The sequence below is a fragment of the Anthonomus grandis genome, chromosome 22 (assembly GCF_022605725.1).
Source record: "Anthonomus grandis grandis chromosome 22, icAntGran1.3, whole genome shotgun sequence".
Classification (NCBI taxonomy): Eukaryota; Metazoa; Arthropoda; class Insecta; order Coleoptera; family Curculionidae; genus Anthonomus; species Anthonomus grandis.
In genome coordinates, this window is record NC_065567.1 from 17236464 (window position 1) to 17254534 (window position 18071).

Here is an 18071-nt window from a genome sequence, read left to right on the forward strand (position 1 = left end):
TAATAAATTCTTCCAAAGCTTCATAAATTGCTTCTATAGCTTCAGGAATAAACCGAGAAATTGTACTTTTGGGAATTCGGTAAAAAAATTATAAACTTCTAAAAGAGTCTCCTGTGGCTAAATAACGCAGTGTTTCTAATTTTATTTTGGGTGAAATTGCTTCACGCATAACAGTATCCATTTTTGTTAAATTTGATCTAACCTTCTCCAACAAAAAATTGAATTGCTGTATATTCATTCTTAACAAATTTTCATAATCCTTTGGTTCTTCATCTACTAATTCTTGAATTAATTTAACGGATGGCCCTAGAAGACTTCGTCGTTTAATCCATTCCCTACACCAAAATCTTCTTTTTCGTCGATTTTTTTTATTCTGGATTGATTTTTTTAATTCATTTGCTATAACTACCACAGTTTCCAAAACAATGCGATTCATTTCTGTTCTAGACACCATTTTTATTCAACTGAAATAACTTCAAAGCAAATGAAAAAATGTAAACCTCTTTATATCATCATTTCATATGAATTCATTTGACATGATAAGTTCACTTGACCAGTGTAAACGCGGCTTAAACGACCTAACCTGCAAATATACAGAAAACGTATACAGTAGGTCTTGATAATAATAAATAATGATTAACCCCCAAATATTAACCTGGAAAAGAAAATTTGTTTTGTTAATCTCCGTTTTATCATTCAATAACATTTTTGTCAATAATTAGGCAAATCAAGCCATGGAAGCCCAACCAAAACCTTTACGAAATGAATGGAGTAAGCTCAGCATAGCTGAACTTCAAGAAAATTTAAATAGAATTGAAAAGCTACTTAACAAAGGGTATGTTTATAGGACCTGTATAGGTAGGAAAGGTTTTCTTGTCAGACAGAAGTTTGACAACAAAAGACCTTTCTTTCTAGAAGATCTTGTCAGATACACACACTAAAGTTGCATCTATTTGGATACTAAAAGAAAGTAACATTATTTGAATTTTAATCTGTTCCTATTTTATTTTTTAAATGAAGAGACTGGGTTGCTCCTAAGATTCAATTTTAGACTTATGTTGAGCAAAAGATTTATTTAGGTTTTTCAAACTGCTTTTGACCAAAGTTGGCCATAATCGGTAACCATTCTTAAATGTATAAACAAAAATATGTAATGCAAATTTTCTGACAAGTCGCCACATATTGTGTAAAATATCACTTTAAATGTTACAAAAAAATTAGGACAGGCACAACACACAATCAATCAATTTGTTTTTTCCAATATTAAATTTTATTACATTTTATATTTGTAGATCTCACATTTTCATATATATATTTGTAGATCTCAACATAATTTAGTTATTATGTTATTTTTAGACAAACTAAGATAAACAGAAGAAATGATATAAAAAATTACTAACCAATTTCAATACCTCCCAATTTCCAAAAATATTTGAATGTCTAGTTAGAGATTACCTAACCTCAAGGTTTATGTTATTTTGCTTTACAATAAAATCTTGTTGAGTGCTTTGAAAGGTGGTGGGCATGTCGATTCAATATAGACCAATTTCTCCAAAGTCAAGGTTGATACCAACCTCCTCATCCTTAAGTTACGAGTATATGGATTTGGTGGAACTCTGTTGTGGTGGATTAACACATTAAGACTTACTGACATGTTTCAAATAGTTAAATTAAAACATTTGAGTCATTAACTTTTAAAGTTTTAACTGTAATGTTTTTAATGTTGAAAAATGTATTGGTGTTGTTTTAATTAATAATGTTTATAGTGTTTGTATAGAACACCCCAGCAGAGACATTGGCACATTTTTGTCTGCTGTGGAAAATGTTAGTTGTTTTTTGATATGTCTTCGTAGGAGACTTTAACATGCATTTTAACACCACACAAGTTGATACTCTTATGCTCCTTGATCTTTTGGGCTCTTATGTTTTTATCAGAAAATTTTTAAACCAACATGTGGCGAAGCCTTGGACAATGATTTTCCCAATTTTACATCTGAGCCATTCTTGGCGAAGGTAATAGACCCCTATCTCTCTGATCTGAGAAGGGTATTCTGACTAATAAGGCAAAATGGCCTCAATGAATTTTATAGTATTGTTGCAAGTATTTCTTGGAATTTTGTAAATCAACAAAAGATTGTTCTTGAGGAGAAGTTTCAGACATCCTGGAGGATGCATTTCTGCAATCTTTTCCTGAGAGAAAATTCAGTGTAAGATCTGACCAGGCAAATACAGTAAGTTGGTTTGATAATAATCTTAGTGGTATGAGAGAGTATTTGAATTCGTTGAATAATATATGTAAGCAATACAATAGAGTGAATGATTGGGTAGTATATAAGTCATTTAAAAATATCTATAAAGCTACCATATGTGAAGCGAAAAAGGCAATGAACAATAGAGTAATAAATTCTTCTAGTAACCCTAGTAAATGTATGGGACAGATTATTAACTCAAATCGGGGGGTTTTAAAGAGGAAAGGAGACAGTGACTGTCATATACCACCTCAGGAATTCAATATGTTTTTTTCTGGGATAGCTCATGCCTTGTCTCCTGCTGTCCACATTCATATTTGCAAGAGGTAAACACTGCATCAAACAAATTTGAATACCATGAAGGATCTTATATGGAAATGAGGGATTCAATATCAAAACTGAAAAATAAAAAATGTTCTGATATATATGGCCTGAATGTTTAACTTATAAAATCTATAAAAAAATCTTATTTATGTTCCTCTCACGAAGTTGTGTAACCAGTGTATTCATGAGTGTATTTTTCCAAGTGTTCTAAAGAGAGCACTTATCACTCCTGTGTTTAAAAACTCTTGTTACAAGTTATAGACCGATTTCCTTGCTTCCCATAAAATCAAAAATTTTTGAAAAGATCATGGCAGGGAAGAGACTTGAATATTTTGTGGCTTTTAGACTCTTCAGTGACCATCATTTAAAATTTAGGAGGAAAAAAAACACAGTTCTGGGAGTCCCTTGATCTTTTGAAGGGAATTATGGACTCATTTGATTGTGTTACACATTCACTTTTCTCAGAAAAGATAAGAGCTTATAATTTTAGTGAAAATAGTATAGGATTGACTTGGTCATACCTTGCTGAACGCTATCAGACAGTCCGAATGAATGGGGTGTCAATTGTAGAAGCACTTTTAGATATTGGGATAGCACAGGGATCAAAATACATGGTCCAATCTTGTTTCTAATTTTTATCAACGATTTACCCCGATGAAGGTGCTAAGTTTGTGATATTTGCAGATGACACAACTGTGGGCTTTGCTAGGGTCACAGAGCAAGATATATAGAGAAAACTCTTGGCGGCTCGTTGAGCTGTAGAGGGGTGGTTTTTATCAAATCGCTGTAGGTGTACAATATCTACAAACAGTTCTTAATCAATGGTGTAAAGAAAGCTATATGTTTCTCAACCTTGGTAAGTGTCAGTACATTCAGTTTGCAAAAAAGAACAATCCAGTATTAAATACTTACCAAATTGATAATTTTTTAATAAAACATTAATATAGTCAGAGACGTTTGACTTTATCTTGATTCAAAATTATCATTTAGTCATCACATTGGATATTGCTGTAACAAAAGTTATAAAATGATCGGCTTTTTGAAGAGACCTACTCAAGATCTTTACAGCTTAGTGAGAACACAATTTCAGAACTGCACCACTGTTTGGTCTCCCTATTATGTGACACATATTGATAAAATTGAGCATATTCAAACTAAATTTCTACAATACCTTGCTTTTAAACTTCAAATTTCCAAGACAGACCACCATATCAGCTATGGCAATTTAATAAAGCTATTGAAGCTTGAAACTTTTAAAATAATGAAGACTTTAACTCTGCTGTGCCTTTTGTTTTTAAATTGGTTAACTGTTAATTCTCATATTGTATTTTTAGATCCTTCGCAATTGTTGAACTTTCAAGCTCCTTTTATCACCACATGTGAAAGTAAATATGTTTTTCATACTTTCACTGTACTTTGTATGGTCATCAATCTCCTATTAATAGGGTGATGATACATACATATGAAACAAAACTTTGACATCTTTAATTTGAGTCTTAGGAAAAATCTCTTTTCTGTCTCTTCTAATGTTTTAACTTGACTTTTTATTAAATACTTTAATATTACTTTTTTTACTTATTTCCTGACTTATTAACAATAAAATACACTATACTATTTACTTTAAGATTACAAAAATTAACTTTTATCGTAGCAATATACATACACAACTCTCTGATGGTGGAGCTAGAGTTAAGCTAAAACGAGAAAGTCTCAAAAAAGAAATACAATTAAGAAGAGATATAGATCAATTAGAAGGTCAAATGGGACAGTTAACTGTGGGGCATTCAGAGCCTCATGTTAATAAACTGTGCTCCATGGAAAAACCTCCAAGGGAAAGATTTGTTTTAAACAAAGGAAGCAAAGCTTCATCTCATGCAATGATGATTGACTTGGGAGCTTCACTTGCTTTGCAGAAAGCTCAGGGAGAAAGGGTTAGCGATAGGTAATAACCGGAAGTCTTCTTTATTAATTTTTTTCTTATGTAGGAAAAATATGCAAGGGATCTAAAACTTTTTAAAGAATATGTTGCTCCATTACACCAAGAAGAAGAAATTACAGATGATGGTGACTCGGACAATGAGTCTTCTGGTAATGCCACACATGATTCTAGTGATTCTGATACTGAAGCAGATGATGCTCAAAGGGCGAAAAATGATGATTCTGGACCTAGCTAAGGGTTATTAATTTGCAGGGATATTATGAAACTGAAATAAAGAGGTTGCGCAAGTAAGTATTTATTATATTATTGTGTGCAATGACAGTCACACATTATCTTTTTTACAAATGTTTTTACAACTGGTTCTCGCCTGATAATGCCTTTGTTTTCTATAAAAACATTTTTAAGCAGTCACTTATAAATTTCAAATGTTTTTTTCTTATTATTTCACTTTCTCCTTTAGACATTCAGTTAATATTTACTTGTTATATCGTATCTTTCTAGGAATTCTTCATAAATTAGGTGCATCAAGATTTCACTGAATTGAATGAAGTTGGAAGAGTCTAGAGCCTGCTGATGGGGTAAATGGAACAAAAGGAATAATGTTTCTTTTTTTTTAATATATATATTATTTTTTATATCTTTGAGTTTGTATTCCTTTACATTAACCTCAGGGTAGTAAAGTAATTCACATACATATCACGTGATCTGTCTCAGGGTAATGCGTGAAGAATATTTCATTATAGTTTTGCGCTCTTCTCTATAAAATACTGAAAAAATATAAATGCTTACTGTTAATAGTAAGATTTTTTAAGTCTATTTCTTCATAAAAGTGCTGATGGAAATATTATATCAACATATTCTATAATATATAATGTTACTATTAACATATAACATACTAATGTTTTAAAGACATGAAAAGAATCCGCATGAAATGTTTTCCAAACTTGTATGTTAATATACGTAATTGAATTCCGCACCCAAGACCTGAGTTGCCCAGGCGTGTATGTTAAAATATGTGCAGCTTGTAGAGGATTGAAGTGCTTCGTTTACAGTTTATAAATATGTCCAATGTCTCTATATAAATATATCCTATTTTATGCATGCGATATATTGCTGGCAAGAATCATGTTTTGAATTGCGTAACTGAAGCATTCTAAGAATATTTACCGAGGAATCTGAACTATCCGACGACACTCTCTGCCCTGGGGGTTCCCTTTTTGAACACTAAGGTCCAGCTAAAGCGACGGAACCTGTGTGGTTCCGGGAGAAGAAGGACGAAGACTCTTTGGCCTGTGGGCAACCACTATTCTTACTCTAAGTTTCTGTAGAACTTTCCCATATATCCCTGTACCCCTTTGTCTAGGATATGGGAAATTATTTAGTCCAAGGTAAGGCTCGGGGGTGATCGATGGTAGAGATGATCCGTGCTTGGCGAACTCATTGCCCTCCACTCCATTGTGTCCCGGAACCGAACCAGTCGGACTGTCTTCCTCCTATCCAACGTGTCCGGCGCATTCCTGTACTCTTGGACCAGTTTGGAACACTAGCCGTCGTGGGTGGTTAGATGATCTTTAAGGTAATCGGAGTAAATGTTTATTTTCATTTCCGGGCTCTTTAACTCCTTCTCTTATAACCACCTATCCGAATCCAAACTAACCGAATATCTTCTAAGCGAAAAACCTTGTCCTGGGTCGGTGCCTCTGCTCGTGACGTGGCTATTCTTGAACCGTCTGTGTACCATATTTTCAAATCCTTTCGGAATTGAGCCTCTGTGTTAGGCCATTCTTCCCTGCTGGCCATACCTATCCACCTTAAAGGAAGCTTCTAGCCACGCAATATCCTCTGGGTTTACATTGAGAGGCAGAAGAATGAGCTGACTATATGGCAATATAAGGGTTTGACTATAAGAGCTTCGTGACCCATGTGGCAGGCTCTAATAAGCCTGCAGACAGCGGAGCATTTGTTACATGTGTAGCTTCAAAGTGATCGACAGAGGTGATACAGGCTTGAGTGGGAGTATATCAAATATCATTATAATTATTCTAACGGTATTAGCAACGTCACGAATATCAGGTGTCCTTCGCTATTTCGCTTCTATATCGGAATCATCACGGTGACGCAAGCGGGTACACCGTACGACATCTCTGGTGACACGTGGAAGGTTAGCGAATCTTCCGGAACCATGGTCTGTCGAGTACATAAGGAGCCCACGCCGGCGGGAGTTTAGTTTATGTCAAAATATTGGCGCGGCTTTTGTATCGACATAAATAAAAATAAATAATTACCTGCAAAATTCTGCAACACTGGAAAAAAATTCTATCACATTAGGAGAGAATTATGTCAGGTTGAAAGAAAACATTTTGGAAAAGAATGCCAATTTAAAATATGAGCTTTGGGAAGAGCTAAAAGAGAATTATGCTAGGTTGAAAAAAAAAATTTGGATGCCAATTTAAAAAAGGAATTATAAGACGACATTTTGAAAAAATCTTCTTCTCTGGAAAAGCAGATCTTCATTAATGGAGGACAGAAATAAGTTCAAAACACAATCGCAACATTGAACATTAAGACTTGTGATGAGCTTTTCTTTAGTAGTGGACCGCAAGAATGAAGTTTGTTCCAATTGCTCTGGAATATTGTGATGACAATGACGGGAGATTGAGCAAATGTTATTAAACAAACGGCAAGTTCACCATAAGAAAAGCCATATTTGAACATCTTGTGATAGTTGCTGAGATTAAGGACGACATAATGGACACCAAGGGCTTCGAGTTAAGCTTTAAGCAAGGAGTTCTAAAGATAGAGAATAAGGAAGTAGTTTTACCTCGTAAGAGGAATTACAGTTTTCCAATATTACTTCCGGAGGAAATTTTGATACCAGAAGGAAGCGAGATCGTTTTGGAGGGCTGTGTTGATAGGAGAACCGTTTGAGGACCACACGAAGAATTTAGAAGAAGTGTTCTTGCGACTACGAGGTTCTGGACTAAATTGAAGCCCAAAGAACTATCACCAAATTTGGCTGTGCAGTATCTGGGTCACGTCGTTTCCAGTCAGGAAGTTGCAGTTAACAAGACAAAGGTCCAGGCAGTCAAAGATTGGCCAGTTCTTAAAGAGAAGCATTTGCTACGCAGCTTCTTGAGATTATGTACTTACTACTAACGCTATATCGAGGAAGTTGCCAACATCGGAAAACCATTGACCAGCTGACAGAAGGGGAATGCCAATTCCAATGGTCCCGATACTGTCAGGAAGCTCACCTAAAAGAGGCTCTGACAAGCGCACCTATCCCCTACCGGAAGGCAAATTTGTACTGGATACTGACGCTAGCAACGTGGGCATAGGAATCGTGCTATCCCAAATCCAGGAAAAAAAGTAGCTTAGCTTTTGTCAAATTGACGGAGTACTTCTAAAAGTACCTCTATCGGAGGAACAGAGGGTGAAGTGGCAAGATGGATAGAGAGGCTACAGAGGACTTAACTGTCTTGACGCTGAACACCGAGCAGAGAAAATTCATGGAAATACAGATGCCCTCTCAAGAAGACCTGTCAACGGAGGACTGCAATCATTGTCAGCTAGCAAAGAAGACAGAGGCTAAACTGCTAAGAACAGCATCGTTGATCATACCACGATGACAAAGAGAAAGCTGAGCAAATCGTTGCAAATATTAAATTTCAAAGTTGCTTATTCTAACAATAGCATCCATGCCGGTGCGCCAGGAGAATATTTTGGAGTAACAATGACTCCGGGACAAATAAGGGAAGCATTTTCCTGGCTCAATAGCAAGGTAGGCGTAAGGGACTAATGTACGAAATGAGCTGTATGTGGGGTAAGCAGTGGGCCGCAGAAGGCTTTATTGTGTCAGTACAACGTAGCAAGTCCCTTTGAAAGGATTGCTATTGTCATTGCTCCTCCGTCTCCCGACTCAGAAGCAAAGAATAAATACATAGCCATCGTAATGAACTACTTGAGCAAATAATTTAAGGCGAATCTTTTACCAAACCAGGAAGCATTAAGAAAATTTCACAAAGGTGAATTGGTTCAGCTTTATGGTCCTTAGAGAAGGATTTGCTACCAAAACTTCAAACATCATGCCATCATGGATGGGCCATACAAAGTTCTGGAAGCCATCAACGATGTTCTTTATAGAATACAGAAGCGGCTGAGGGGTAAAACTTCAGTCATGCGCTTTAATTGACTAGCTCCTTATTATGGAAACCACAAAGACGCTGAGCTGCGTCCATTCAGAGTCGAATTTAATATTCCATGAATTCAAGGCCAATCATTCTAATGGCCAAAAGGGCGGTAAGGCGTTACGTATGAAGTGCAGCAAGACGTGCATATTGTGTGGCTAAGGATTTACAAAAATTTCTCGAGTAACAACTGAGGTTTCTTGCAGAAAAGTCGAAAAAAATGAAGCCTAACCCCAGAGGTGGGCAAGCACTCAAGATTACTAATAAAGAGACTTGTAGAAAGATTTTCTACCTGGTTATCAAAGAGGTGTCATATCAAAAGCCAACTTATTATACGCCTTGTGTTATCTTAAGAAGGAGTTTCTTGTTGAAGATCTGAGCAGCCCAAATTCTGGTGTGCTAAACGTCGTTCTATAGAGAAAAGCTTGAATTAGTATTTCTACGAGAGATCAAGTTGCAAGAGAAAAGTCCTATGCCAATATCGAGACCTATTTTGAGATGATTTCGGGACGAAACGAACTTAGGAAGGCGGAAATGTATTGAAATTGCCAACGCCGCGAATATTACCTGTTCTTCGCCGTTGCGGAATCATCGCGGTAACGCAAGAGGGCACACCGCACGACATCTCTGAATAGTTAGCGAATCTTCCGGAACCATGGTTTGGCGAGTATACAAGGAGCCCGCGCCGGCGGGAATTTAGTACAAGTCGGAATATTGGCGTGACTTTTAAATCAACAAAAATATTAGTAAATAAATACCTTATTAATTAAATAAATATGTTTAGTAGTATTAAGTGATCATGCTTAGTACGAACGTGTAAAATAAATCAGTTTTAATTCAAACCCTAAAGAACCATAAGAACGCTACATTAGTTAAAGAATTCGCAAAATTCTTTAATTCTTGGCATTTATACTAGGCAAGGATCTGAAGAATGCTACGAACAACATAATTACAAGAAACACACACATAATTACTGCACTGAAGTAGCTATTGGCTCATAACATAAAAAAATGTTGGTAATTTGTTAACTATAAAAGGAAAAATAGCTCTTTTTCAAATACATTAAGATATTTAGATAAGACAAATAGTAGTGGAGAGAAAATTGCTATCATATTTAATGATTTTTTTTGCAGTATACTCCCACCATAGAGGTAACGTCACCTTAATCGGAATTATTCGCATCCGAGACCCATATGCCTCACCTTTACATTCCTATCAGATATATTTATTAAACTTTAATCCTTGAAGATTAACAAGGCTCCTTGACCAGACGGTATGCCTATTTTATTCGTAAAAAAATGTAGCTTTGATCTCTTAAGAGCCTTGTACTATATCTTTAATCTCTTTTTCCAACTAGAGTGTAACCGGACTACTGAAAAGAGAGTTTCCTGAAACCTATTCATAAGTCAGGCGACAAAACCAACCATCGTCCCATCAGTATATTCAGTGTGACGCCAAATGGAAGGCTTAGTATGTGACCTTATCACCCCTCTTCTTGAACCTCTACTAATTAATCAGCAGCTTGGCTTTAGACCACACAAATTTACGGAGCTGAACCTTCTTATTAAAGTGGATTTTTTTTTGGATTCCTTGGAGAAGCGATATCAAGTGGATACAATATACACTGATTTCTCCAAGGCGTTCGACAGGATACTCCACAATATTATGTTGAAATGATTAGTATTGATGAACCTTTATTGTTCTGATTCAAAAGCTACTTGTCTTGTAGATTAATTAGTTGGTACTTTTCTTTCTAAAAGTATTCAGGTTCTATTTGGAGTGTCTTAAGGCTCTCATCTCGGGCCACTCTTTTTTAATATTTTTAGTAATAATATCGATGAATGTTTCACTATCTGCCTATTTACGTTGTTTGCCGATGATCTGGAATTGAGCTGTATAATAAAATCCTCCGATGATTGTGATAAATTACAATATGATCTAAATAGCTTGCTAGTTTTGTGTGAAAGAAATATTATGGAACTTATTCCAACTAAATGTGAAATTATTACTTTTTCTCGTTCTAGAAATACTATTGATTTTGATTAAAAGATCGGTCGTTATACCCCCTGAAGGAACTCCTCTTTTTAAAACATAGTAAATCTGGAGGTTTAGAGCTGCTCCACTGAGAACAAGAGCTAATGATTGTATCCATTACCCCGTAGATTTTATCCATTTCCATTACCCATTTCCCCGTACTAACTATGGTTTTAATAATGTCCTCACTAGAACAATCAGACTAGCAAACCAACATCATGACATTGACCTTTTTGAAACTTATAAGACAGATTATTACAAATTCCTGGTTCGAGTTTTAGTAAACATTAGAACTTATTAATTATTATTATTTAATCATTTTCTGTACATATATTACTTAAATTATGTATTGCTCTTGTGTGAAATTAAAAGTTTAACACAAATTTAATTGGGCTTTGCTCGTTTATAAATAAATAATAATAATATTTAAATTTATCCCATAAGTTCGTTCTATTGCTCGGATGATATAAGCGAACTTTATTTAGTATACTTACCGACAAGATATTCCATTCCAATTTTCTGCTCAAAAGTTGCTAACATCAAAAACCCCTAATAGGTCACATGTCACTCATGTCAAAATCAAAAACTATTTGGGAACCTTGTAAATAGGAGTTGCAAATCCCGCCACAAACTTAATAATTTTGTCTTGAATTAAAAAAAATTAAAATAAAATGGATAGACGACTGCGACTAAATGAAGTAAAGAATTTTTCGATGTTTTCTACACAGCATCTCTGTGACTGGCTTAAAAGACTTTATTCTCTTGTCCAGGCTGGGTAAATATATAGAATAATGGTATAATAGGTTGATGGTATTAGTTTGTTAGTTAGTTGCTTTTTTGCATGCTCCTTTTGAATGTCTGTGTGATAACCCTTAATATAAACTCTATTAGAAAGAAAAAAATAAATATAGAAAAATACACCACTACCTAACATTTAAAAGGGACCAACCTATAAGAAAGTATTGTGTCAAAAAAAATTTTGCCTATTTGTTTTGTAACTCTAATAGTAAAAGGCTTCCATAATATTTACAATGACCCAATAAAAACTCTCCATGAGTAAATAATTTTTGTTACTATTAATTAATTCACCAACAATACAGTTGGTAAGTAAAGTTGGCCACATAAGGTGGTTTATAAAAAGCAATATTTGGTGATACACATCAAGTTAAATCAAATTATAAAATCAATTAACCCCAAATGAAAATGATATATATCAACAGAAAAAGGATTAAACCAAATTAAAACCTTTTTGTTAAGGACTCATTTAGTTTTGATATATGCTTGTATAAGTTTAGATTTCATTTTCAATAAGATTTGTTTTTCTAATTTTATAATACCTATATTAGCCAATTTTTGCTCCACTATTTAGGATTTTTTTAAAGAAAAATGTTCAGGTAATTCTGTTTTTTTTAACATAACTTTTAATCTGTTGATTGTTGACAGAATGCAGGGTAAGTAACATTTGACCAATAATTTCATTTAAATTTAATTTTTATTTATTTATTAAGGTATACACAACAAAGTCATGTACATGCATCCAAAACCCATAATATGTCATCGAATCACAGTTCACATTTTTCAATAAAAAATAAAATCTCTACTTTACGATTTATAACACAAACAAAATTATCACTAAAACTAAAAAACATTAAGCACTACAATAATTAAAATAAGCATTATGAGAATAAAATGCATTTTCTATGCAAGGTTAGGATACCTAAGCAATTGAAACTCTATAATTATCCCTAATTACAAGCACTCACCAGCCTAACAGCTTTTTTCTGTAAGCTGTACAAATGTTTGGCAACTGGGCCATGGTCCCACACAAGAATAGCATAGGATAATTGGGAATCAAAACTGATAAGGTATTGTCAGTTGCTAATATAATTTAAGTATTTATCCACAAGAGGCAAATCATTTACATAGATAAGAAATAGAATTAGGTCCAAAATGGATCCATAGGCACCTCCAATCAATCCTCACTTCCCTCATCAGACAACACTCCACCATACTTCACCCCTGGCATTTTTCTGCAAGATTGGATTTTAGCAATTTGATGCTATGCTTTGAAGTTATATACACAGTCAAAGGTTTACTGAGGTCACAGAAAAGAATTTGATTGTAATCCCATTCATCAAAAGCATAGATTATGTTCAACATGAGATTTAGTATGCCCAGGGTAGTGCTCTTGTTTGTACAGAAGCCTCTTTGTTGCTTACTACTATTCTTATTTTTGAGATAAGCCATTATATCTCTGACTTTGTGTTAAAGCCTATTTCAAAGAATGAAAGTGAATCTCCCACAGTACTACCTCTTAAATTATCCATTGGATCAATATCTGACTCTGGCAAACCCTGCGCAACCTTATCTGGAATTATTAAAATCATTTGAGTTTACATTTTGGTTCTCTACATTTTTTATTTTGGGAATAGCTTTTTGAATAATTTGCCACCTGGTTTTTATTGGGTTGGCTGATATTTTTTTACAGGAATCATTTGCATATATTTTGCTTTCCCAAATGGCTTTTTTATAGTCATTTTTATATTTGCTATAGTAGTTTTTATTAATACCTGTATTACCTGTGAGACACCACCCTCTGGCTTAATTGTACACCATTTGTCATGAAAACATTCAAAACATTGACATAGTGCTCACATGTATCACCAGATACGTACCAGATGAACAATTTGAAAGTTTATTATAAAACAAGAATAACCTTCTTTGAGTTACAGGTCTCATTTTATTTCTAGAATCTAGTCCAAATGACCTGATATATCAAGATCTACAGCTACCTTAGTATGATGAACATCCATATCCCCACCCACAAGGACATTATCCAGCCAAACACCTATAGACCTATTCTTTTGTTAATTCCTATAATCTTTATAGTCTTGATGTTTGGTAAAAAAGGGGTGTCAAAGTGGCCAGAAGGAGAACCATATAAACCTAAAATACAAACATTAAACATTTTACATATCCACTATCGATACATTTTTCTATATTAAAATTGCAATTAAAATTTTTTACAATTGCCTGCAGTACATTACTGATAAATGTTACAGTTCCCTTTTCAGTGTCAAACCAAACTCAAATATGCTTTATTTTCACATGACATAAAAAAAAATTTACAATAAAAGAAACAAATATGGACACATAAAAAATAAATTGATCAATGAAATTAAAATATCAGAATTTATAAAACATTTAAATATCACATAAAAAAGCATAATAAAAACCTTTAAAATAGTAGTAACTAAAATTGGTCAAAATCTGTGTCATAATTATTATTCATGCAATACTCTAAAAACCACCTTAAATCAACTTTTTTTTTGCACCAAATCTGAACCTCCCACAGTAAGTCAATAAAATCAAATAAACTTAAAAATGGTCCAAGAAGTATTCTTCTATAGTGTAGTAGCCTTTTACAACTAACCACTTTCTTACCTCTCTCCTAAATAACTTATAAGAAACTGTCTTATGAAGAGGCCATGGAAGGTGGTTAAATATTATTTTACTTTAAAAAAAAAATGATTTTTTGATTAAGGAAGTTGCAGGTATTGGTAGGTGTTTGCAGTTTGTCGTTCATTCTAGCAGAAAATTTAACAGTATTAGAACCTTAAATACTAAGAGATGTGATTTCTGCTTCCTCCAACCAATGTTCTGTCACACAAAGCACTTTTTTTATCTATGATAAATGCTTCCAGTTGCAGAATGCTGTTCCTCAGGTTTCACTTCTTATAGGGTAGTTATAATATTATACTATCTATATTTAAATACAATTTAAATGTTTATTGGAGGCTCATTTAGAGGTGAGGTATTATAAAAGACCATTGATTCTTAATAACTTTTAAACTAGTCTTTTTGAGCAGTAATATTTCATGCCCTGTTTCATCTTTTTTCTTTCATCATTTAATCTTCATTCATTAAAAAAAGAGAATAGACCTCTTTTATAAAAGGTAAATCATTAGACAATCGGCTACTTGAAATTGTCATTTTAAGGTTGATATCCACATATCATTTAAAATTAAATACAAAAATTAAGATCTATGCAATTTTAAGAGATCTCTTACTACTTTTTGTTTTACATATTTATCCAAAACAAATTGTGTAATTATCAGCTATACTTATCCAGATGATAATTCGAGTATCTTTAAAATTCTACAGATTATAATTAAATTCTCACTTAAGGTTATCTATGGTTTACCAGGGAAATGTATACCTATTCTTGTAAATTATATAATTTCAAGGGGAAACCAATATCTACCAGTTTTACAAATCGAATTTCTTGAACAAGAGATCCAATTCAGAAAGGACTTACATGAAGTTGAAATTAAAATGAAAAAACTTTCTTTAGAAGACCGTCAAGACCAGTACAGTCAACATCCTATTACTTTTATGGAAGCCCATGTGGTAAGAGTAAAGGTAGCTTTTAAGACAATATGCTTTTCTTTAAATGTTTTTTTTTAATATATTGTCTAGGTAGTGACGAATACTTCTGTTCAAGAACCAAATACATATAACAGCATGGAATAATGTAAAATTGAGTGATTATTACAGTCTTAGAAGCATGCTCTGTATTAAAAATTCACTCAATTTTGCAAACTCACCTTATATCTAATGTATTGATTAGTTCACTTAGTTACTAAATGTTGTAAATTAAAGTTTGTTAATGTAATGCTTGCATTTTATTAAATATGAGTGAGATGTTTATAAATTTGGTATATTTTGAGCTGAATAGTAAATGGTGCCTTTAATTTTAGATATTGTATGGCTGCAGTTGAATGTTTATAGATATGAAATGGTCAGGTTATACGGTAGTAAAGATTCATGTAGAAAATAGTCTAGACATTTAAAGTTTATTTTTTTATTCATATATCCTCAGTTTACATTCCTACAAAAAAATGTAAATATAATTTGATATAAACGATATTGTAACGAAAAAGAGAAGTAGCAGGCTTTCATTGTTCAGATAATATGGGCATGCGCAGAGATTATCTGGACTAATAGGGAACTAAACGGGAGCCAAAAACCACCCCCAAAAATTATCGGTAATAAATATATATTAAACTATTTACTTCTTACCATGCATTATATGGTTTTATTCTTTGGTTATAGCAGGAACCAACGTGCAGAAGGACTGGCACCGGATCGTTCAGTTATGTATATCCATAGTCTGCAGTTTGGGGACTTCAAACACTGTGAATCTACATAGACGAGGAGTTAATGTCTTTTTAAAGAAGACAAAGGGTTTACAGGAAATGGGCTACAAATATGTTTGGATTCAGGATTCTGGCTAGTAGCAACAAAGTTTAGTATCCAAGTTGACACAAACATAAACAAACCTTTTCAAAGTTGATTTTCAAGATGCACAATCAAAGTGTGACCCACTTTTTAGGTAAATGTTTGAAAGTGTAGCAAATTAATTATAATTATCCTAATCTACAAGGAGCAATAGAATATGTGTAAGGTTATAACATTCAAAAATATTTAGGTTAAATAAAATATTGAATATACCTTAAAGTACGTTTATTATACTTAAATGTACATCGGCAAATTTATTACATAATTATAGCAGATATAAGGCTTAAACCCTCAAAATTTAGGCAAGGCTCTGCTTTCTTGCATGATAATTTTTCTTTTTTCTTCAAGTTTCTCTAATATACTTTTTTTTTGGTGGAATTTCACACTGTTTTATCAATGGAGTTAATTACGATTATTACCATTATTTAGACGGAATAGTATATCGTCTATCCCGGCTTCATTAATTTATGTAAAATAATTAGAAGTAGATTGCTAAATCTTCTGCTTATAGCTCACATATTTTTTTCTTTATTAACGCTCAAGTGAAATATATTGTTAAACATTGTGTGTGTGTTATGTTAGTGCCCAACGAACTAATGTTTTTGAAAATGCCAATTTAATAATTAATTAAAATTACTGAACCTAGTATCTATATGCTACATACATATTATAAATAGAAGCAAGGCATCCAAGAAGAAATTATGATCATTGTTATGAACATATTGACCGCAGGCCTTGTTAAATATATAATTTTTTAAAGTAAAAAGCTTATAAGCCTTTGGATAAACATATAAGAATTATGAGTTTAAATTTCTGATACTTAAATTTTGTCTGATTTAGTGTAAAGGATTTGTACTGCTTTGAATCCGATTAAAATATAGTTACATTATAACACACTCTAAGTGCCTTATGCTGATAGTTTTTTTTTGTAAATCATTGTCCAGTCCAAGAATTCTGCTCAACAAAGCGACAACACACAGTGACACGTATCAACTTGTACAAAAACGAGAATGAATGAAATTGTCAGCGCTTGAGTATACTTTGAAAGTGAAATCTTCGTACAATTTCTTGAGAAATAAACTAGGTTCTCTTTAAATGCCAGGTACTTCAAAAATTTCCTCTGCACAATCTCCAATGCGTTTACATATCTCTGATATATAGATGACCAAATAATAGATCTAACTCCAGTTTACTCCTAAAGAATTAAAATAATTAAAAGAGCTGTGAAGACGCTGACATTGTTGAAAGGTGTACAGTTAGTTATATAGATGTTATAAAACCTACCATCTGCCATGCACTAGAAACTACCGTCTCGACGTGCTCGTCGAAATGTAACAATAGGCAATGTAGCTTATACATCGTCTAAGCTATATTGCAAACTTTCGCAATCCTCATACCTAAGTCTCCACGGTCAACTACAACTTTAAATCGTCTGCAAATAATTGAAAAACGAAGTATACCACGGTCAATGTTATTAAAGGCCTTAGAGAGTTCGGTAAACACGATATTCACCTGACCCCTTCCATCCGAAATATCAGCAAGAAATTGCGCAAAACAAGCCAGGTTAGTTGCCGTCGACCGACCCCTCAGAAAGCCGTTGTTATTTGACGTAATCAGAGGTTCAATATCGGACAAATATATGTCTTATAATTTTAAGTCCTTCTAATTATTTGTCTTGACTCCTATCCTTATTATTAGAAAAAACAGAGGTGTTTCGTCTACATACTAAAGTTATTATATCATTATTTATTTATAAGTTTCTAGAAGTGTAAATTTATTTACAAGTCGTATAACTATTACAACTTGGAATGTGCGTCTAAAGGAAATGATAAAATAGAATAGAATATTTATTTTCTTTCTAGGGTATTACAAAAGTACACAATAAATAGTTGTAGAGTTCAAAAGCTACAAGCAGCTTGTCTGGAACCTGTACACAATATTAATGCCCCTTTTAAAAACTTTTACATTTTTTACAACCCAAAAAATTAGCATAATTATTACAATGTCAAGCCATTACGTATACCTGACATACTAAAA

At 33.4% G+C, this 18071-nt stretch overlaps 1 protein-coding gene and 1 long non-coding RNA gene across 2 annotated transcripts; both read left to right on the forward strand.

Moving 5' to 3' along the window:
- The first annotated feature begins 614 nt into the window (after positions 1 to 614).
- On the forward strand, positions 615 to 5149 carry LOC126748691 (uncharacterized). The gene is made up of 4 exons (XM_050458068.1): positions 615 to 835; positions 4225 to 4504; positions 4559 to 4799; positions 5014 to 5149. The coding sequence occupies exons 1-3, from the start codon at positions 735 to 737 to the stop codon at positions 4745 to 4747; spliced, it is 570 nt and encodes a 189-aa protein (XP_050314025.1). The 5' UTR covers positions 615 to 734; the 3' UTR covers positions 4748 to 4799; positions 5014 to 5149.
- Positions 5150 to 11314: 6165 nt separating this feature from the next.
- On the forward strand, positions 11315 to 15408 carry LOC126748620 (uncharacterized). Its single transcript, XR_007664778.1, has 3 exons — positions 11315 to 11508; positions 14981 to 15143; positions 15213 to 15408. It is a non-coding gene; the product is annotated as an uncharacterized LOC126748620 (long non-coding RNA).
- The last annotated feature ends 2663 nt before the right edge of the window (positions 15409 to 18071 follow it).